Raw genomic sequence first — 24793 nt, 5'->3', positions numbered from 1 at the left:
GCCGGGTCCACAGGACCCGGCGCATCACGGATCACGGTAAACGGCCGCTCATCGCGGCCATTTACCACGTGATCACTCCGTCAAATGACAGAGTGATCACTTGTAAACAAACCGGCATCATGTTATGACGCCGGTTCCTCCCTCCCTCTCTCCGTACCGATTGGTACAACGGAGGGGGAAGAGATCGGTGTCAGCAGCGATGTGGGCTGCATCTGCAGTGCCCACATTGCTGCTCACCGAAAATTAACCCCATCATACTCTGCAATACTCTGCTGCAATACTCTGCTGCAATACTCTGCTGCAATACTCTGCAATACCCTGCAACACCCGCCAATACCCTGCAACACCCGCCAATACCCTGCAACACTCTGCAATACCCTGCGACACTCTGCAATACCCTGCAACACCCGCCAATACCCTGCAACACTCTGCAATGCTCTGCAACACCCGCCAATACACTGCAACACTCTGCAATGCTCTGCAACACCCGCCAATATCCTGCAACACTCTGCAATGTTCTGCAACACCCGCCAATACCCTGCAACACCCGCCAATACCCTGCAACACTCTGCAACACCCGCCACTACCCTGCAACACTCTGCAATACCCTGCAACACTCTACAATACCCTGCAACACTTTGAAATGCTCTGCAACACCCGCCAATACCCTGAAACATTCTGCAATGCTTTGCAACACCCGCCAATACCCTGCAATGCTCTGCAACGCCATACTCTGAGATATCCAGTCATACTCTGAGATACCCAGTCATACTCTGAGATACCCAGTCATACTCGGAGATACCCAGCCATACCCAGCCATACTCGGAGATACCCAGCCATACCCAGCCATAGTTGGTGATACCCTGCAATACCCAGCCATAGACATCCCCCCCCTCCCGCCGCCCTCTGGTGCTTCTACCAACTCGCCAATACGATCAAAGCCAGAATATTTTTTTTTTCAGGCTTCCCAGCTTAGAGGTGAGATGCGGGGTCTTATTGACCCCATATCTCACTGTAAAGAGGACCTGTCATGCCATATTCCTATTACAAGGGATGTTTACATTCCTTGTAATAGGAATAAAAGTGATCAAAAAATTTATTTTTGGGGAAAAAAAATGTCAAACTAAAATAAATAAAGTAAAATGAACAATACATTTTTTTTTTTAAAGCGCCCCTGTCCCCATGTGCTCGCATGCAGAAGAGAACACATATGTAAGTCCCGCCCACATATGAAAACGGTTTTCAAACCACACATGTGAGGTATCGCTGCGAACGTTAGAGCGAGAGCAATAATTCTAGCCCTAGACCTCCTCTGTAACTCAAAACATATAACCAGTAAAAAAAGTCAGCATCCACTCTGCATTTGATTAAATCATTAAAGGCTACAGAGCTTTTCAGGGGCCAGGGTGACATGTAGCACCAGCCCCTGTAATGAGGCATTTACTTTAGGAGAAGAATCCCAAAGGGACAGCCTTCAGCATCAGAAGGGGTAAAACTCAGTAAATCTATTCTGGAGTACAGATTTCTTCTTCACTTTCTTCCACTCCTCTTTTAAAAGCTTCTGATGTTGGCATCAGCAATACTGAGGGAGTAGACCTTTTGAAACTCTAGTAATATTTATGTACCATCTATCTGGGCAATGTGTCTTTAACCTATTCCACTGGCTCCTTTTGGGTAAACCAACCAACAGGTACCAACATCTCAGTTTCCGACTCCTGTACACCGTTAAGCATTCTGTGAACCTCTGTGGGACCCACTGAGTCATCTCCTTGAAACATGAAACATAGTCACGCTTAGACAGCAAAGAAGGAGCACCAAAGATGGGCAGGAAAAATATTTGAGGTGTTGGGGGGACCCTAAGGGTACTTTATATCTATATAGTAAGATATTGAATGTCTGTGAAACTTCATTAAGAGGCTGATAATCTAGAAATCCCCTTTGGTACAGTCACTAGGAGATGAGCAGATCTTGAACAACCTTTTGATCGATGCCTTGAGCCCACAGTTCTAGGACAGACACAATAATTAGTCTCTGCAATTAATGTTTTTAAAACACCTGCCCCCTTTCTACCCCCTATTCTCTCATACTACTACCAAATCGGATTGGGCTGTGTAAAAGTGTTGAGCCATATATAATATTTTAGAAGCAATTTAGATTCCAAACATTCATGCCCAGGGATATCTGTGTCCTAGGATTTAATTTCAACACCTGGGCCCTCAAGCACAGTAGATGTCAGGGATGAGCTGGCCATAGTGCCGCTGAAGCTCCAGAGGCAGATACCCATGTACAGATGAGCATTTGAAGGTGCCCATCTTGCCAGGCATAGGCTAACACAAATATTAGCGCGCACAGGCGAGTACAAATGCATGTGCCTGTTATCCAAATGGCCTATATAAGGGCAGCAGCTGCACTAGTGCATTGCTGTCTGATCTGCAGCTTTACCCCGTATACCTGTTCCTGTGATCTGTGCTTGATTCCTGTGTTTCACCTGGCTTATCCTGACCACGCTTGCTCTCTTATACTGATCTCAGCTTGTCTTAAAGACTGTTATATATACCTGTTGCCAACCTCTGACTGCATTTTGACCATTCTCTGTTCTGCTGTTTATGTTTATGCTTATACCTCATCCTCCGTTGCTAACCTGGCTTGTCTGACTCTGCATCCAGTTATCTGTCTGTCCTGCTCTACATAATGCCTGGTGATGCTGATCCTACATCTGCTGTTACTGTTGCCATCTACTACTATCAGCGATCCAGCCCAGCTCAGGTAGCACACCTGCCACACACTTCTGCAACCAACGGAAGATCTTGTTGGCACTCTTACCTCACCGTGCTTTTGCAGCCACTGTTGCAACACCAGTGGCCCTTGAGGAGGAGCTGTATGAGAGGTCTCCCTCTACCTGTCCGGCTCTGCTATGAGGTATGTGACAGGAGAGTCCAGGCATAAGGAAAATTACATATAGGGAAATCTTGGAGCGAGGACAAAAAAAAGAACACAGAGGACCAGGCTAGTCTCAGATTTCTGCTATGATAGGGAGGGGGTCAGAGTGTGAAGCTGCCCTGTGAATATGCTGACACAAGGAGGCCAGGAAAGCTAAAAAATATGATATTTATTTATATACAGTAGGTAACACTTATCAGGAAGAAACCTCATATAATGTAGTTAACTTGAAGAGGTAGAATTGAAAGTACTTGAATGATCACAGTAAAAACTAATTCTGTTATAAGTGTAAAAAATGGTTTGCATGCCATCGATATAATATATATCTAGTAAACATAAATCAAAAATAGGTGTTTAAAAGTACTGATTTAATTCAAATTTTGTTAAGCCAACAACAAAGGAAATATTTTACTTAAATCATTGGGACACAGGTTACCTATCAAAACATTAACTTTTTTGGGAACATTTCAGAATTACAAGCGCTTATACAAATATTTCAAATATGTTAAAGCTGAGCATTTGTTAAATTCAAACATTTGGTTCTGGCTGGCTGCCCCTAACACACAAAAACATCTGAGCAGAATATTAAACACTGCAAACAACATATGATTTTCTGCTAGCCGGAAGAATGTTCTGTTGGGCCTGATTCATTTAGGAATATGCACGTATGCTTTTGCATCCATGTGTCAGCAAACCAGATTGAACAACACAAACGTGATCTCAAATATGCATATTGTATACAGCGGATAATTTATAAAATTCATTATCAAATGTGGCCCGCGCATTGTTCAAATCTACGCTTTATAAATTGTGGCATACCTAACAGCGTTTTGATTTTCATGCAATGTTTTTAGGGCAATTTAATATTCACTTTTCATACTGGAACAATGCTTAATTAAAATGAAGCTAAACCAAAATTATTTAAAACAGCACACGGCTGCTACAGTATGTCCCTTCTGCAGTAGTACAAATGTACATGCTAATTTGCATTTTTCCATTGAATGCATATAGAGCTGCAAATTTGCATTCTTGGCACCCTTCAGCTGTCACAGAACGACCAACAACCAACTTCTGTGCATATGGAAGGTGGAAGTATTTTGGGGTGGCTTAGTTCCATTTTAAGTGTGCAGAGATATAATTAAGAGTGGAGAAAAACATTGACAATAATAAAACCATAACACATGCTTTGTGAGGGTACCACAGTGCACATGCACAGTAATACAGGCTTTGATCATAGCAAGCACACAATTTCATAGGCTCCTGTGTATGTCGCAATAATAAATACTGAAACTAAGATTGTTTTCTTTAAGAGCTTGCTATTACCCCTTTCATACCGGGGCGCTTTTCAGGTGTTTTTGTGCTAAACTTAGCGCATGTAAAGCGACTGAAATGCGCCTCTCAAACCACCCCAGTGTTAAAGCCTGAGAGCTTTCACACTGGGGCAGTGTGCTTGCAGGACAGGAAAAAATTTCCTGTAAGCAGCATCTTTGGGGAGGTGGAGGAGCTGTGTATACTTTTGCTTGTTATATTATGGATTTTTAGGTTTGTTTTAAAGGCAGAATTCTACCATAAAGATTTACTTCACCTTGCACATAAAGCACAAAGACAGTATTATTTAAATGTTTAATGCAACAGAATCGCGGTGATTGCACTCGTGACAGAGTGAATGGAGCCTAAAAGTCTTTGCAGGTTACCAGTTTAGATTTACACATGAGGTCTTGTGTTTAAAAAAATAGTTTGTATTATTTTATTATTTATTTTATTTTTACAGCTTTTTTTAAATCACTTTTATTGCTGTCAAAAGGAATGTAAATATCACTGTTGACAGCAATAGCAATGACAGGTACTCTTTATGGAGAGATGGGGGTCTAGTAGACCCCTCCATCTCTCTTTTACGCTCCAATGCAGCCAATTAGAAACATATTGGTCTGATCGGTTGCATCACTGCGTCCAGTAAACAAATAACCAGAACTATAAGTGACAAAATAGTCCCCGCTTCCCATTTTTGTCATCACACAGTGAGAGGAACAACTTTAGTTCCTCTCACTGTCAGGATGGAGCTGGATGCTGCTGGCTGCATTATTACTGGGCTTCCCGACCGCTCGGGAGAGCCCTGTAAAAGCGTCGGGAGCGGGAGAAAAGTAGGTTCCCCTTCCACCACCTGTAAATGTATTCCAGCGGCTGCCCAGCCACTCGGAGTACTTTTACATTAAAATAAATCACTGGCCCTAAAAAAATGACACCAGGATCATGGTTGTAGCCTCAACCATGATCCCAGTATAACTGCTTCCCTTACTGCAACGTATATATATATATATATATATATATATATATATATATATATATATATATATATATATATATATACTGTGGCTGGTAGGGAAGCAGTGAAACACATTTATATTCAGCGTTTATTCACACTTTAATGATACTAAAAAAAAAAAAAATGAACAGGCATACCCCACTTTTAAGTACGCAATGGGGATTATTTACTAAAGCTGGAAAGTGAAAAATGAGGCTCACTTCTGCATAGAAACCAATGAGCTTCCGGTTTTATTACCAAAGCTTAATTGAACAAGCTGAGGTTAGAAGTCCACTGGTTTCTATGCAGAAGTGAGACTGATTTTGCACTTTTCAGCTTTAGTAAATAAACCCCACTGTGTACTTAAAAGTGGGGTATGCCTGTAGATGAGACCACAATAGGGGTTATTTACTAAAATTGGAGTGTGCAAAATCTGTTGCAGTGCTGCATAGAAACCAATCAGCTTCCAGGTTTTATTGCCAAAGCTTAATTGAACAAGTTGAAGTTAGATGTTGATTGGCTACCATGAACAGCTGCACCAGATTCTGGGTGCTCCAGCTTTAGTAAATTCCCCCCAAGGTGTACATATGAGATTGTGATTTTCCAGCTATTTATATAATATTTATGCCTGGCAAACAGAACTGAAATAGTTCTATTTCTGTGTTCAGTTCTGTTTGCCAGGCATAATGCTGGCGCTACAAAATGTATTCGGTAAGCCAAGAAATTACTCCCTTGTTTCACTTTCCCACATCTATCCATGGCTAACAGTACAATAATTTACTGCTAGCACACCTGTTCATATAAACTGCATGCGTATTCCATAGAGATTACAGCAAACAAGGTTTTGAAAGATCCCATGAATTATCAAATGTAATTTGAAGCTGTTTCTTTTGAACCTTTAAATAATATCACTAATAAAGTGGAGTTAATCAACTATAAGACAACAGGCTATATATTTTGCAAAGTGAATGTTCAGTGATTTTAATTAATAAGTTGAAGCTCTGTAAATTTGAATCAACCAATAATGTGATAAGAAAAATCGAGTTTTATTTTAAATAAAGAGTTGGTTTTGGCTATCTCAGTGGATGGTTTAAAAAAAAAGCTGGATGCACTCCTAAATGCACAAAATATAACATTTTATATTATTATTATTATAATTAATATTAACATTTATAGGTAATAAAACCAGAGATTGTTGATCCGTGGAATATCAGATTGTCTTTGGAGGATCAGGTAGGAGCAAATTAGACCATTCTTTATAAAATTATCTTTTTCTTTATATGGATCTACTGTGGGTATAGGATTGTGCATATAGATGTAGGTGTTTATTTTTATCTATAGGTTGAACTAGGTGGACTTGAAGCTTTTGTTTTGCACATGGTGTGCAATGAAAACCTCTGTTTTTGTTTTATTTTGTTTGTTCAAGCTATCATTCGCTTTGCAAAGTGAACATTCACACAATTTTCAAAGTAACTATTTGATTTACAAATTGGGCAGCCTCTACTTTTAGTAAATCAATCCCCCTCTCTATAACAGACTATTGAGAGCTTACACTATTTCTCATCCTGTTTGCTTTCACCCGTCTAGGTTGGGCGAGTAGCCTAATGTTGACCATCCCCTTTGATTTGCTCCTTTTGTAAGTCTTGTGACCTTATGTATAATATATGTAAGAATGTCAATTGTAATATTAAATTATTTTCATGATTCGGCATCCTGGTATATGGCAGAATTACCCTCCCTACCCTTCCCTTTCAAATCGTAGACGACTTGTCCTGCTACGTCTGACATTGAAACTAATAACAGATTGCTGTAATAATGTTTCATTATAAGTTATATAATATATAAATATATATTTGCTGTCACTGGGGTATATTAGAAAAAGGGACAAACAAACGTAAAAAAAAAAAAAAAAAAAAAAATTCCCTCTCTGCAAACTTTTACAAATATTCTGAACCCAGTTTGGACTAATATGTATTGGTTAATTTTGTGCTCTCTACCAAACTGCTGAAAACAGAAGAAAGAAGAGTCCTAGCTGGCAACAAGGGGGTCATAATGTCACTCTTGGATTTCATTTTGCCCTAACTGTGATCGTTATTTGTAATGTTACCTGTCAGTTACCACTCCATGTACTGGTTATCATTAAAGCCATCACAATCCACTGTCTGCTCTCCAGATGTTGGCTAGACTAAATGTTGTTTTCTTTGCAATTATTTAAAATAGTCTTATAATGAGGTAGCAATTATATTATCAATTTCTTGTCAAATAGGAAAGGAGAGAGTGAGAGATTCGTCCCAATTAGACATTTTTGGGCTATTGTTTTCTTCATTCGTAAGAATCATTTTAAGGTCATTTTAAAGGGTCAATTGCATGCTGGAAAGTGAAAAACTGTAACTCCAGGAAAACAGCTAAATACACAGTATGAAAATAAATCAATAATTGGTGTTGCGCTCTCAAATAAAAAATTTATACAAATTAAATAAAATTGTGTTTGAATAAAACCAAACTATAAATACTTATAATTTACAATTTGTATCAATTTAACATAATACAACCAGTGACGTGCAAATTAGCATAAATAAACAAGTCTAATAAAGTGTAAAGTGTGCTAAAGTGAGAAGTCAGATATAAAATAAATTAATTCAATTCATACAAAACTCATGTAGACAAAACTTTCCACTATGTTTATATAAAATAAAGTCCATATAAAGTGCAAATGGTGCTGATGAATCACAGAAGAAAGCTCCTCTGGATCCAAAGTGCAAGGTGCAGTGTGGAGGTGTTCTGTAGTAACATCAAATAGCACTGTGACTTCAGTGACATGCGAATCTTCAGTGTGTGTTACACCCATGGGTGTACTAAATTATTACCCTACTGCTGTAAGGTAAACAACATTCAGAGAGAGGGGGAGAGAGGGAGTTGATCACTCAGGATAGGTTGTTTCCTGCACGTTCCTCCTTTTCCTTTGAGTCCCAGTAAGTGCAGAGCTTTAGTCAGTACTTCCTTTCATTCCAGTAGGATGGATGACAGGAGCTGCTCAAATGCATAAAAAACAGACATATATGGGAAAGGATATAGAGCCTCTATGGTGTAGTATGTTTGTTAAAAGGATGTTTATTGATAAAACAGCCAAAACATACTCACATTTAAAAATGAATAAAGTACATTGTAAAAAGGAGCGCCGAGCTCGAACCTCAAGAACGCCACTTCCGGTGTCCGTCTGCCTATGTCCTACGTGTTACGTCACTTTCACGTGACCTTAAGTATCGCGGGGGTACCTATTTTCCATCTCTTTAAATACACAGCATGAATACATATACAGTATATTTACTCTTTAAACTGCCCATTATTAATCCTGTAAAGCAAATATAGCACACTGCACAACCAAATAGGTAAAAATATATAGTTAGGCAATTCAGCTCCCTGATTAGGCAATGCAGCTTCCTAGGTGCAGCTCCAGCCTGCTCTTTGAACAACAGATCATCACCCATACCCTCACCTATGCTGCCATTTGATAGGCAGTGAGGACATGATGTGACACCTCCTCACTGCCTGTTTTAACCCCATAATTGCTGCACAATTGCGATGCAACCTCGCACATTGCACGCAGTTGGGCAGTGTTTGAAGTGCTCCCTCTTTTACTTGAATTGGTTGCAAGCTTCAAATCTGATCAAATCTGATCAAGGATTCTAAAATGATAAACTAGGTCGTAGCAGATTGAGCTTACTGACCATCAAAGATGTGTGTATCACAAGAATGATCGGTCCAAATTACAAATCCTGACTGAATGCACCAGGCTCCACCTACAGTATAACTAAATTATCAGTTTTAGGTTGACTGTCCCTTTAACATAACAAAATGCTGATAAAACAAAATCAGAAGACAATTATTTTCTGTTTGTGGCAGGGCACACACATACTGTATGCTAATCCAGTGTTATTGAATCTCTGTGTGTGGAGGTTTTTTTCATTTTTTGCTTTTTCATACATCATTACCAAATATAATCATCCTCCTATTGATAATCATTTCTGCTATCCAGCCACCGTTGTTGATGATATATGAAGCAGAAAGAATAAGCTTGACTTTTCTCAGCAACATTAACTACAAAGTAGCTGAAACAGCACAAAAGAAAAGCATATTTTGGCTGAACAAAGTAAATGCATTTCAGATAAGAGAGGAGGACAAATTAAGGAAATATATTGTCATGCAACACCTAATATGTCTTTTTGAAAAGAATATATCTCTGGAGGGACACATTTGTTTCAGCCCGAGTAGATTGCTACATTAAAAATGCCTCGACATGAAAAGGAAAACGACTTCAACCAGTGTGCATGAATGATCATTAGAAATATTTAATTTCATTTTATTCTTTTGATTCTCACCATTATTTGTGGTGGTGGTTAAGGATAAATTGCATTTTAAAGTAGTTCTTAATTTATTCTGGAGAATTCACAGATTACCTGCTAACCCATTTTTGTGTCCAAGTATTAAATCTCACTCAACCTTGACTCCATGCAAGCTTATGTATTAGGGATGGCCATAGACATATGACAGTGGTTGAAAGTGTAGGTATGATCCAACCATGTTTTTATCTGCCCTGGTCTGGTCTTGTGATCCTGCAGCTTCAGCTCTCTCCTGTCAGTGAGTGGCTGTTACAGGGGAGAGGAGGGAACATCAGCAACGGTTGGGCCATGGAAACCTATGGGTGACGGCACAGCTCCCAGAATTTCCAATTGTTGTCAAGCAACCCCTGAGCCACAATTGCGGGATCATGGGTCCATGCAGGATTATGGCTTAGTGTAGGTATGATCTAACCATGCAAGAGTTTAGATTACAACTTGTTCTTTTCTACTTAGCCTAGCTGAATGTTCTTGCTATCTAAAGAGGCAGGGCAAGAATCAGAGAAGCTCAGGCACTTGTGGCTAGCAGAAAAATAAGAAAAATCTGGATACTTGCCCATTTTTAATTAGCTCTCGTCTGGTATTGTGATCCTGCAGCTTCATCTCCCCCTTGTCAGCGAGTGGCTACTGCAGGGGAGAGCAGGGAGCATTAGCAACAGCTGGGCCATTGAAACCTATGGTTGAAGTCAAAGCTCGAAAAATTTGCAGTTGTTGTCAGGCAAACCCTGAGCCACAGCTGTGACCAGACCTGAGAGGATTAAAAATGTACACAGATCTTTTTTATACAGGTCAGGCAGGATAGGTATAAAGAGAGAGGAGGGGATATTTAACCACTTCACTCCCAAGGCCATCATATGACATCCTGGACTTTGAGTTTGGATATCTGATTGATGCCTGCGGCTGCAGGCATCATTCAGATATCATCTATTTCAGCCGGCGATTCCCTGCACAGTAAGAACAATTAAAGCAGCAGTTCATCTGTTTGATCATTTCTACAGTCGGCGGGAGTGGGCACCCTCCTCCCACCGACCCTCCAGTGCTTCTACCGGCTCGCCCGTGCGATTGGTGAGCCACAGAAGGATTCTGCTGATGGAGGAAGTTCACCATAGAGAATACTGGTGACCAGAAGGTCCCTAGCAACCTCTATGATCTTCAGAGGCCCGGGCATGACGTTATTATGTCACGTCCAGCCTGGCAGTTGTAAATATTAGTGTGTACTCTGGAAAGGCCAGGATCGTTTTTTTGTTTTTTTTATCTTAGCCTTTCCAGCCTAGAGGTGAGATGTGGGGTCTTCTAGACCCCACATCTCTCCATAAAGAGGACCCATCATGTCCTATTCCTATTACATGGGGTATTTACATTCCTTGTAATAGGAATAAAAGTGATACAAAAAATAATTAAAGGGAAAGTGTAAAAATAAAATAAAAAATAAAATAAAATAAACAATAAAAAAATAAACAATAAAAAAAATAAATGATGTGCCCACATATGTAAACGCCGTTCAAACCACACATGTGAGGTATCGCCGCAAACGTTAGCAAGAGCAACAATTCTAGCCCAAGACCTACCCTATAACTCTAAACTGGTAACCTGTAAAAAAATTTAAGGGGGCGCCTATGGAGATTTTTCAGTACCAAAGTTTGGCGCCACTCCAGGAGTGTGCTCAGTTTTAAAGTGTGACATGTTAGGTATCTATTTACTTGGCATAACATCATCTTTCACACTATACAAAAGAAATGTGCTAACTCTTAGAGCAGAGGCATGATGGGATTTTTAGTTTCACCACAGCTGGAGTGCCAAGTTTGCCAACTCCTGCCCTAGAGTCACTGCTAAAAAACATATATAATGTTTGGGGTTTCTGAGTAGTTTTCTAGCAGAAAAAAAAAAATAAGATTTTTACATGTAGGAGAGGAATACCAGAATAGGCCCTGTATGGAAGTGATTGAGAATAATTAGACTTAAGCTTTTCTTACACTTTAAAGCTTTATAACACGCTCTCAATGAAGTCACTCAGATTGGATCTCAGCACTCTGCTCTTTACTAATAAGTATGCTTACAATGGAGATTAGAAGGCTGAATGAATTGCTAAATTATTGCTGGGAGAGGGGAGCAGGGCAAGCTGAGTTGCTGAAAGTGAAAGTGTTTCCAACTTTAAAATTTGAGGATGAATTGTTCCACAGTGCTTGCACCTACAGGTGTCAGTGAGGGCTTTGCTTAAAGCTGATATACAGCTTTTAAAGAATAAATAAATACTTGTATGTCCACAGCCTGGTCACACAGGAGATGGTCTCTGATTTGTTGTACTGCTGTATTCAAATAGTCTATTCATCATGATGAGATTTGAGAAGCATTTGAGCAGTCAGGGTCCTCCTCTGTCATGGTACACTAAGACACACTGAGGATAAACTGATACTGGCTGGTTGTAGGGAGATCCTAGCAAGACATCTATTATTCTTATCATTATAGATCAGTTAATTTTTTGATTGTTTTCACTGTCCCAATAATTCAGTGCAAATTAGGAATTTGTAAGACTAAATGAAAGTGGTTTTTGCTGTCTATGAGGGTTGTGGAAGCTCATTTTAACCATCTTCAACCTATTTTTATGCCAAAAGGGAAAAAATATATATATTTTTTGTATTAAAACACATTTTACATGAATAGTTTAATGAGTAAAAATTCTAAGTTTCAACCCGTGAAACATGTTGGGAAATAAATTTTGCCAAAATCAATGCTGGTCATCTTGATATTATTTTTCTTATACGTTTTAATAATACCTTACTATTCAGAGTTGTAAAGTTCATAATAGAATTTGTCACAAATTATTTTTCCATACATATAGGTATGTTTTTAATTTTCTTAAAGCTCCACCAGCATCACAGAGTACACTAACATAACTACACACCGTGCTCTATTGCTTCCCATTTATCTGGTATTGTCTACTGGAAACAGTTCATTTCACACAGCCAATTAACTTGTATTGCAGTTCAATGCTATAGTGCTTAACTTAATTTGAAAGGTGACTTCATTGGGACTGTAATTGCTGATCTCTGTTAGTTATAAACAAAGTTCCACTTCATAAATCAAACAACACAGTGCTGTATTATTAATGTATTGCCAATAATGTGATCATACCATATGATATTATGCTCAATAGATTCCCACTGAAGCATGATCTCATTCGTGAGAACAGAAGGTGCTATAGGTGTCTAGTTTCGGTACATTTCTTTTAGTTTATTATTTATTATCACGCTGTTCTGTAATTCTAAATAGATATTTAATGCATATTCAGATGAATTACATTGGTCCGGAATTACAGTTTATAGGGGCATAAACACAATGATTTGTTTTAGGTTATTCTTTGTTCCAGAACAAAACAAATTATAACTGTATACCAATATTCCACGTTAAAGGAGCTTTGTAGTATAAATGCAAAACAAAAATGTCCATAGTTTCAACACCTCCATTTAATGACACAAAAATATTACCCCTTTACCTGGGATCAAGAGGTGCCATTTCATGTTTCCCCTACACCACTATTTCCTTTTTGGGAAATGTAAAATTGCGTTGTAGCCATTCTGTTTACTGTATATAAAGTAATTGATATTACTTTATATATAAAGTAGTTTAAAGGATAACTAAGCCTAAGTACATATATTGCTGCAATCAGTTCTTAGAAATGGTGGCTACATCAATGTTCACTTTTCAGGCTTAGCACATTTTTCAGCAAGTGCAGAATATATACAGTTACATAGTTACATAGTAGGCGAGGTCGAAAAATTACACAAGTCCATCAAGTCCAACCTATGTGTGTGTTTATTTGTCAGTATTACCTTGTATATCCCTGTATGTTGTGGTCGTTCAGGTGATTATCTAATCGTTTCTTGAAACTATCAATGCCCCCTGCTGAGATCACCACCTGTGGAAGGGAATTCCACCTCCTTGCCACTCTTACAGTAAAGAACTCTCTACGTAGTTTTACGGTTAAACCTGTTCTCTTCTAATTTTAATGATTGGCCACGAGTCTTGTTAAACTCCCTTCCACAAATGGTATTTGTATATTGAAATCATATTCTCTCTCAAGCATCTCTTCTACAGAGAGAATAAGTTCAATGCCGCACCTTTCCTCCAGACCCTTTATTAGCTTTGTTGCCCTTTTTTTATACTAGCTCCATTTCCAGTACATTCTTCCTGAGGACTGGTGCCCAGAACTGGACAGCATACTCTAGGTGAGGCCGGACCAGAGTCTTGTAGTGAGGGAGAATTATCGTTTTATCTCTGGAATTAATCCCCTTTTTAATGCATGCCAATATTCTGTTTGCTTTGTTAGCAGCAACTTGGCATTGCATGCCATTGCTGAGCCTATCTTCTACTAAAACCCCTAGGTCCTCTTCCATCCTAGATTCCACCAGGAGGTTCTCTCCCCAGTGTATAGGTTGCATTCATATATTTGCCACCCAAATGCATTATTTTACATTTTTCTACATTGAACATTTGCCATGTAGTTGCCCACCCCAATAATTTGTTTAGATCGAGTGCTCCCCATTTATCACCAGCCTCTGAACTTGCCCTTGTAGCCAGTTTTCAATCCATGTACTCACCCTATGGTCCATGCCAATAGACCTTATTTTGTACAGTAAACACTTTTGCAAAATCCAGATACACCATATCTATGGGCCTTCCTTTATCTAGATGGCAACTCACATCCTCATAGAAGGTTAATAGATTGGTACATTGATGTTGCCAGAAATGCTGCATCCTTGTTACTTCCTGTGAGATAAACGGGACATTTAAAACGATGTTATATTTCTAATGTAAATGACTACCCCCATGTAATGGAGATGAGCAAAGGCAGACCTGGCTGGGTTGTTGTTCCTCTCCTCCACTGTATCTATGGACTGGCAGCCACGGCTACAGAAAATGTGTTAGCTCTATGAATACTGAGTGAAAATAAAGGGAAGTAGACTAAAAATAGAAACCAAAGCAGCCATGATGCTTAGGGACTAATAATCTGTAATATATACAGTGGGGAAGATTTGCTAAAGGGCAATAGACTGTGCACTTTGCAAAGTGTAATTGCTCCAGAGCTTAGTAAATTAGATAATGCTCCACTTTGTAAAGAATACCCAAACACATGCAAGGAATTTTTTTAAAAAAATTGCACTTTTGCTTGCACAGGATTGGATGATGGGAGTCAGCAGAGCTTCGATTCCTTTACGAAGCTGTGGAGAAACTGCTCTTGTAGAGTGCAACTGCAGTTTGTAAAGTGCACAGTTTATTTGCCTTTAATAAATCAACCCCAGTATGCTGTATGTTTTTTTTTGTTTTTGAGTTTAGGTACTCTTCAGATATAATGGTAGTGCTTAAACCAATAAGCATTTTTTTTCTGTATTTTGGATTTGGACAGGGACCAAGTAAGTTTAGGAAAGTCCTGGACATAATATATATCCGAATCCCATGGGGTTAATTTACTAACAGAACACAGGCTGTTCACTTTGCAACTGAATTTGCCCTGGAGCCTAGCGAAAATAGTGAATTTTCACTTTGCAAAAAATACCCAATGATGTGCAAGGAAAAAATAATTATTTTTTTATATTTTATGGTCCATGATTGGATGATGGGAATAAGCAGGGCTTTGCCTCATTCACTAAGCTCTGGGGTAGATTCTCTTTCAAAGTAAACAACCTATTTGTACTTAGTAAATCAATCCTCTTGAGTCCATTCTGGGTTTTTCTTGGCTGGCTCAACAACTGTATGTGTACTACTGTAGGTCTGTCAGTAGGGGACACGTGCACCCCTCAAGATCTGTAAAGACTGAAACATATAAGCGCCCTTTATGAAATATTTATTTGTAAAATTCTGATATACTAACAATACAAATCTTTACATAAAATATTAGTTTATACATTTCTGAAATACAAAGAAATAAGCAAAACCAAACAAAACCACGAAATAGTTCCCCTTTAAAATAATTATGAGATAATTGGCACCCTAGAATCAATGGGAAAAAACTAGAGAAGCATAGTTTAAAGACAGATGGTTTTCAGATTCCATATACAAATCTTTGTTCATACCAATATGTCTTTAAACAATTATTTTTAAATCCAAGTAGGCAATGTTTCATCCTTTTCAAACTTTATATGTCTAGTTGATTCACAGATATCAGGTAACAGAAAGGAATAAGGGATTTCTGAGCAGAGTGTAATGTTAGCATACAAGTGCTAAATAAGTGGTGGATCAGCCATGGTCTTGGGAGCTGTTGAATTTTCTGGACTACCCACGGCTATTCCCCATAAAAGTGGCTCTGAATAAAGGAGCTGTCCATGGTAGCATATCAGAATGGCTATATAATTGTACTCCTACTGGACAATCCCAATAAAATGCCTAATAAAAGAAATCGCATTGCAGCCAATATTTTTTTTTTTTTTTTTTTCACTAAGCTTTAATTCCACAGAGGGCAGTGCTTTACAAATAAACTACCTAGATAGTTAGGGATATTAACAATAAGGGACATATTATAGTTCATTTGAGATTATTGAATGCACATTGTTTTATGTCTCTTTAAACCTTGGCATTTAGGGTATGCATGCATTTAAATAAATGTACCCACCACACACTAACTCCCTGCCACCATTATTAAGCTCATCTGGAGGAGCAGGTGGGCAGCTTTACTTGTAATGCACTCTCATCTGCAAACTAAACCTTATTGAAGGAAAAAAAAAATCTACAGTTTGCATTATTGGCTTGCAACCCTGGGACTAGGACAAGTCTATTGTAACCAAGGATCTAGTGGTGGAAATACAAGTCCATTTTGAGTTGTATCTTTTGCTAATTTTGCAATTCAAATGGACCTGAATCTATCCAATGTCTTCAAAATTAAATAATAATTATGGTTGAAAGTGCCTAAATACTACTAAATATACCTTGACCAAGATAGGTGAGAACTTACACAGATGAAGTACTTTCGCTGCCCAGTTATTAAATGTTATCCAAATAAAGTTATTTCTGAGGACTTTGTTATGGACACATGTCTCAAGGATAACTCCTTTTCTACAATCACAATGTATCTTTTATGTTATGCTATAATACAAATAAAAAAAATCATATTTTATTAAAATAAAAAATGGGTATAATGGGTAATATTTAAGAAGTTACTGTAATAATAGGAGCTTGTTGTTTTGTGCCACTCTAGAGCATACTTTTTTATTGTTTATTCCTTGTATGTTAAATTGGCTGTAATTTTTGTCACAATCACTGCAATATAAATCATTTCTTAATAGAACTTCTTTTCTGTTTTCATTTTATGACAGAAAACAGTTTCACAGGTCAACTACATCAACATTCTATGAAGCTGTATCAAATAGAAGTAATGTGTTGCAACAAAAGGTTATTATTCAGAATCTTTGTTTTACTTTGTTTGTATTAATACAAAGAAAAAAGACGCATAATGTAATAAAATAATAAACTAAACAGCTAACAATAGCTGCTTACCTGTGTCTAGCTTTTGTTTTTCTAAATACTGTTTGCACAAAAAGTTAGCAGTCATAAAACCCCTATTGCTTAAAATCCAGTTAGCTGGAGATTTTCTTGATGTACTGCCAACATTCTATTTGTTGAGTTCATATCCACAAAAAATGCCCTTTTCCTCTTTTGAACTTTATTTTTTATTCCAGTACTTAAATCAGAAGTCCAGCTTGAGCTTGTTTGGGTCACAGGAGTGCAATTAGTTTTGCACTCCTGTGACCCGCTTTAAGCATAGATCAGAAGTCCGCTCTCTGCTGGCGCCACAGGAATCAGTCCAGGCACCATGTCACCCTGACAATGGGAGTCTGGATCTGCCAGGTGCCTGGACTGACACCTGTCTCAGACTCTCAGCGAGCTGCTGAGACGGCCGCTCCTCGCCCCCTCCAAAGCTCATAACGGACCGATGCTGCATCCACCTTGGTAAGTTTGAAACTGCAAAAAAAAAAAACACACTTTTCTTTCAAGCACTTCAGCCCCAGAAGGATTTGCCCCTTCCTGACCAGGCCATTTTTTTGCAATACGGCACCCAGACATGGTACCCAAACAAAACTCATGTCCTTTTTTCCCACAAATACAGCTTTCTTTTGGTGGTATTTGATCGGTTTTTATTTTTTTGGTGCTATAAACAAAAAAAAGTGTCAATTTTGAAGAAAATACAATACTTTTTTGCTATAATAAATATCCCCCCAAAAAATAAAAACAAATTTCTTCTTCAGTTTAGGCCAATATGTATTCTTGTACATATTTTAAGTAAAAAAAAAATGCAATAAGCGTATATTGATTGGTTTGCACAAAAGTTATAGCATCTACAAAATAGGGAATATATTTTTGGCATTTTTACTATAATTGTTTTTTTTACTAGTAATGGAGGCAATCTGCAATTTTTAATCGGGAGTGTGAGATTGCGGTGGACAGATCGGACACTATTTTAGGACCACTGACATTTATACAGCAATCAGAGCTAAAAATAGCCACTGATTTCTGTATAAATGCCACTGGCAGGGAAGTGGTTAACACTAGGGGGCGATCAAGGGGTAAACTGTGTTCCCTAGGTGTGTTCTAACTGTAGGGGGGTGGGACTGACTAGAGGAGGAGACCAATCGGTGTTCCTAATTAGTAGGAGCACACCATCTGTCTCCTCTCCCCTGAGTGAACCGGGATGTGTGTGTTTACACACACACATCCTTGTTCTCAGTCTGTAACGAGCAATCGCCAGTGCCTGGCGTTATAACCCATGTCAGGTTTTTTACAATTTTTGTCTCATTGGGGAGATTTCCCTATACTTCCTGTCTCATAGCCAAAACAGGAAATCCCTGCAAATTAAGGCAATCTCTTGGCGCCCCCAAGTCTTGTTTTTTTTAAAATAACAAACATGTTATACTTACCTACTCTGTAGAATGGTTATTCACAGAGTAGCTTGGATGCTCCTGTTTTCGGGTCCCTCCCTCACTGCTCCTGGTCCCTCCCTCCTGCCGAGTGCCCCCACAGCAAGGAGCTTGCTATGGGGGCACCCGAGTCAAGCTGCAGCTCTGTGTATCCAATGAGACACGGAGCTGCCGATTGGTCACACCACTCTCTCTCCTGATTGGCTAATTTACTTTGACAGCAGCGGGATCCACTGGCACCACTGCTGTCTCAGCCAATCAGGAGAGAGCTTCCCGGACACCTGAGGGACTCATGGACATCGCTGAACAGAGATGGGGCTCAGGTAAGTATTAAGGGGTGCTGGGGCAGCTTCTACAGACAGAAGACTTTTTATCTTAAGGCATAGAATGCATTAAGATAAAAAAAAAAAACCTTCTGCCTTTACAACCCCTTTAACCACCTCAATACAGTGCACTTACACCCCCTTCCTGACCAGACCAATTTTCAGGATTCAGCGCTCTCACAGTTTGAATGACAATTACTCAGTCATGCAACACTGTACCCATATGAAACGTGCGTCCTTTTTTCCACACAAATAGAGCTTTCTTTTAGTGGTATTTAATCACTAGTGGGTTTTTAATTTTTGGTGCTATAAATAAAATAAAACGTAAAATTTGGTGAAAAAAATGCCTTTTTGTTTCTGTCATAAATTTTTGCTAATTAGTAATTTTTCTTCATACATTTTGGCCAAAATCTATACTGCTACATATCTTTGGTAAAAATAATCCACATTAGTGTATATTATTTGGTCTTTGTGAAAGTTATAGAGTCTACAAACTATGATGCCAATCGCTGAAAATTGATCACATCTGATCAAGCGCCTTCAGTACATCAGGTGTATCTCATTTCTTGAGACACCAACAAGTCAGGAAAGTACAAATACCCCCCAAATAACCCCTTTTTACAAAGTAGACATTCCAAGGTATGAAGTAAGTAGCATGGTGAGTTTTTTTAAGTTATAATTTTTTCCCACAATTCTTTGCAAAATTAAGATTTTTTTATTATTATTTTTTTTTACAAAATTGTCATATTATCAGGTTATTTCTCACACACAGCATATGCATACAACAAATTACACCCCAAAATACATTCTGCTACTCTTCCCGAGTACGGCGATACCACATGTGTGAGACTCTTGCACAGCCTGGCCACATACAGAGCACCAACATTGATGTAGTACCTTCAGACGTTCTACGAGCAAAAATGACGCATCTCATTTCTCAACCACCTATTACACTTTTGAAGGCCCTGGAGTACCAGGACAATGGAATGTCCCAGAAAATGACCCCATTTTGGAAAGCAAACACCCCAACGTATAATCTGTGAGGCATAATGAGTCTTTTGAACAATTCATTTTTTTCCAGAAGTTTTTGGAATATGTGGAAAAAAATTAAAACGCATTTTTTTTTACACAAAGTTGTCAATTTATAAAATATTTCTAACACATTCTGCTATTCCTCCCGAGTATGGCGATACCACATGTGTAGGACTTTTACACAGCCTGGCCACATAGAGAGGCCAAACATTGAAGTAGTACGTTCAGGCGTTCTAGGAGCATAAATGACACATCTCATTTCATTCCTACCCATCACACTTTTGAAGGTCCTGGAGCACCAGGACAGTGAAATTACCCACAAAATGACCCCATTTTGGAAAGCAAACACTCCAACGTATATTCTATGAGACATGGGCTGGAGATAGGTACTCTGGTACTCTGATGGCCTGGTGACAGGTACTCGGGTACTCTGATGGCCTGGAGACAGGTACTCGGGTACTCTGATGTCCTGGAGACAGGTACTCGGGTACTCTGATGTCCTGGAGACAGGTACTCGGGTACTCTGATGGCCTGGAGACAGGTACTCGGGTACTCTGATGGCCTGGAGACAGGTACTCGGGTACTCTGATGGCCTGGAGACAGGTACTCGGGTACTCTGATGGCCTGGAGACAGGTACTCTGATGGCTTGGTGACTGAAATTTGGGTACTCTGAAGGGCGGTGACAGGTACTCAGGTACTCATATGGACTGTGACAGGTACTCAGGTACTCAGATGAACTGCGACGAGTACTCAGATACTCAGATGAACTGTGACGTGTATTCAGATGGACTGGGACAGGTACTCGGGTACTCAGATGGGCTGTGACAGGTACTCGGGTACTCTGATGGGCTGTGACAGGTATCCGGGTACTGGGATGAACCGTGACAGGTACCCGGGTACTTTGATGGGCTGTGACAGGTACTCGGGTACTCTGATGGACCGTGACAGATACTCGGGTACCATGATGGACTGTGACAGATACTCGGGTACCATGATGGACCGTGACAGGTACTCGGGTACCCTGATGGACCGTGACAGGTACTTGGGTACTCTGATGTGCCGTGACAGGTACTTGGGTACTCTGATGTGCCGTGGCAGGTACTCGGGTACTCTGATGTGCCGTGACAGATACTCGGGTACTCTGATGGGCTGTGACAGATACTCGGGTACTCTGATGGACTGTGACAGGTACTCGGGTACTCTGATGGACTGTGACAGGTACTCGGGTACTCTGATGGACCGTGACAGGTACTCGGGTACTCTGATGGACCGTGACAGGTACTCGGGTACTCTGATGGACCGTGACAGGTACTTGGGTACTCTGATGGGCTGGGACAGGTACTCGGGTACTCTGATGGGCTGGGACAGGTACTGAAATACTCTGATGGACTGGGACAGGTACTCTGATGGACTGTGATTGACAGGTACTATGAGGGGTGGTGACAGGTCCTCTTTATTGGGGGGGAAATCAGTGTGATTGGTGTACACTGTGGGCGGTAACGAGATGTTACCGCAATCTCCTCCTCACACACGATTGGTGTGTGAGGAGGAGATCCCGGTAACATCTTGTTACTGCGGTTTGTTTACATTTTAGTGATTGGCTGTGAAAGGATCACAGCCGGTCACATGGGTAAACAGCCAGTCAATGGCTGTTTACCAGCGTCAGTGACGAGCAGTGTTCCCGGGGAACACGCAGCCACTGACGCGCATGCGCAGCGCGCTCGCAACCGTGCGCATGCGCTGTGCACAGTGGGGGTGTAACCATCTGTGATCGACCGTGACTTCATCACGGCCGATCCCGTGGTAAACAGCCATAACCAATGGCTGTTCACCCCCTTCGGTGGCGAGCGGTGTCTCCGTGACACGCTGCCACCGAAGAAACAGGAATGCGCGCGCACGATCGTGCGTATTCCCTGTTTAAACGGGAGGCCGTCATATGACGGCCTCCCACCACAATAGATGTGCCGCCTGGCCGTCATTTGACTGCCGGCGGTCAGGAAGTAGTTAATGTATTTTTTACTGAAATGTGCCTTTCATAAATAGTTGCGCTAATGTCATGTACAGTCCATAGGGGCCACACGGGTGTGTCACTTCTGGTTTGTCTGTGCAGTGATAAACTGGAAGTGACATCCACAGATCTGTGGATGGAACGCACTGCCCAGGCAGTACTTTATTTTTATCAGAATCCCAAATTGGTAAGCTGCGGAAAGTGATCTGGGTGCTTTGATGGAAAGTGATTTTGGTGCTTTGATGGCAGTATTGATGATGCATGTGCATGTAGATGATTATATTTTTCCCATCAGATGAGGTCGCAGAACTCAAAACTGACATGCACAGATTCGGGTAATTATTCTACATTAAACTGTAAGTTGATTTATTTAATATTCATATACAGTACAGTAGCTCTGACTATTTAGTAGTTATTAGAGAATATTAAATCTGTCCCTGAGGAAATTACATTTTTCTATATGTCACTATGGTGAAACCATGAAGACAGCCCTGATGGGAACTGTCACCAGAACTCCAGCACGGCAATGCTCCAGCTCGCTCTGAGTCACCATCCTCACCAGTGGTTTCAGCATTTCCTTTAAACAGCCCGAGGCTTAACAGAATAGGTTTATTCACCTTTTGTAATTAGTCAGCCTCCCACTATTACCTCTCTGAGATGGCATCACATGTACTACTACAGTTGGCTGCATTTGCTGGGCACAGTGGCTGTATTGATGGGCACAGTGGCTGCATTTTTTGGGCACAGTATGCTGCATATGATATACACAGTTGGCTGCATATAGTGGGCACAGTTTGCTGCATATGATGGGCACAGTGGCTGCACAAGAGGTGCATAGATGCTGCATATGAATGGCACAGTAGCTGCAAACGATGGGCACAGTGACTGCATTTGATGGGGCACAGTGGCTGCATTTGATGGGCACAGTGGCTGCATATGATGGGCACAGTGGCTGAATTTGATGGACAAAGTTGGCTGCATATGATGGGCACAGTAGCTGCATTTGATGGGCACAGTGGCTGCATTTGATGGCCACAGTGGCTGCATATGATGGGCACAGTGGCTGCATATGATGGGGACAGTGGCTGCATATGATGGGCACAGTGGTTTCATTTTATAGGCACAATGGCTGCATTTGATGGGAACAATGGCTGCATTTGATGGGCATTTTATGTTTTTTATTTAGTATTTTTCTGAATTCTTCAGTTCATTTGTGCCCCCCACCCCCCAAAAAAAAATGTGATCACCAGCCGCCACTGGTCATGTAACATAAAAAAAAATAGAACTACCAACATTTAATTCTCTAGGGTCTGCTTTCAAAAAAATAAAAGTAATGTATTTGGGGTTTTAAGTAATCTTCAGGCTTAAAATTATTTTTAAAACATGTAAACAAAAAACTTTAAAATCTTAACAATGGCTCCAGGAATGCTGTTGTGGAGGGGGTGATGGGAGGATGGTGAGGGGAAGGGGAAGTAGACAAAAATCCTTGCACCGGTCCTGGTTTAGGTAAGGTTAGATCTTGATCTGCATGGAGAGGCTCACTCATATCTACTACCAATACTCATAGCTAAACAGAATCACTTACCTGGCATGCCTAAGCGGTAACCAGTGGTAAAGTTGGCCAGAAATCCTTTTGCTGTTGTAGATGAATCTGATGTGAAATACACTGTCATCTGATTGGTTGTGGAGAAAACATCAGGCAATGGATTAACTCCTGTATAAACAGCTAAATAAAAGAAAAAAACATTTACATTCAATGCTACTGAATTTGAACTACAGTTCTTGACATTTATGCAGACATTTTTATTGCTTATTTCCATTGCTGGTGTTATTGCTGCACTGTATGTAAAAAGAAGCAAAGGCGTTAAATATTCACTGCCCCGGGTTCACATATATAACTAAAGATTCTGAAATCTGACTGCAAGCCTTACACAGATTTGATCTTTTTTTTTTTTTTTTTTTACATTTACTAATATACTACATATCACAGAGCTTTTTTTACTTGCCAAATATTTTCTATTTCTGTCCATCCAGTCCTGAGATTTACACAACCCACTCACACAACACAGACTGAAGGACAACGCGGAATATTCTATTACTATTTGGGGGCACTCAGCAGGGGGAGGAGCCAAGAGTGTCGGTGGGGGATTTGTAAGAGGAGGATCAGGCTGCTCTACAAATTGTAAACCAGGTAAATATGACATGTTTGTTGTTATTTTTATTTTTTTCTTTACAATCAGAAAATATGACAGACAGCATATACCTATTCAAAATGAATTCTAGCAAATAACAGTTACCAGATTATGAATCCCAATTTGGCTGTGCTTTGTTTTCTCACTAGTAGGTGACTGTCAGTACTGAGCTCAGTAAGATATCCATAAGTTAACATTAGTTAAAGAGGAACTGCAGTCTGCTCATATAATTTATAATAAAAACATCTTTGCCATTCTGAAGCTTCCCTCCAACCACTTTGCATATTATTTTATATATACTGTGATTCTGTACTTGCCAAATATGCTGCAGAAATCTCCCTCCACTGAGTCCGGCTGCAACCATTTTAACAGTGTGCAGCTTTGTGGATTTAAACAGACACACAGAGGCACACCTTCAGCTCTGCAGCTCTCATTCGCCCTCTTATGATTCACCCCCCCCCCCCCCCCCCAGGCAAACTCTCATGAGAGTGAGAGGGAGAGCCATGCACAATGTCATAAGCCTAGGCTTATTACCAGATATGAAACAGGGAGTGGGGCTGTATTTACTGCAGTTTTTTTTGTTTTGTTTTACTATCCAAAGTTGAAACAACAAGGGCAGAAGATGGAAAGATGAAAAAATTACTGAAGGTCTGCTTGGACATTATATTACTCATACCTCCTAACTGTTCCTT

General features: G+C 40.0%; 1 protein-coding gene across 1 annotated transcript in view; it reads right to left on the bottom strand.

The window, feature by feature from the left end:
- Window positions 1-24793, bottom strand: part of TMPRSS15 (transmembrane serine protease 15) — a 619275-nt gene that overhangs the window by 220257 nt on the left and 374225 nt on the right. Inside the window, exon 16 of the mRNA XM_077480049.1 lies at window positions 23495-23635. Coding sequence (XP_077336175.1) covers window positions 23495-23635 — 141 coding nt within the window. The remainder of the gene's footprint in view (window positions 1-23494; window positions 23636-24793) is intronic.

The sequence above is a fragment of the Lithobates pipiens genome, unplaced genomic scaffold, assembly GCF_037356315.1.
Source record: "Lithobates pipiens isolate NorthernLeopardFrog02 unplaced genomic scaffold, aLitPip1_a1.2 Scaffold_16, whole genome shotgun sequence".
Classification (NCBI taxonomy): domain Eukaryota; kingdom Metazoa; phylum Chordata; class Amphibia; order Anura; family Ranidae; genus Lithobates; species Lithobates pipiens.
Note: the sequence above shows the minus strand (reverse complement) of the source record. Positions and strands in the feature narration are given on the sequence as shown.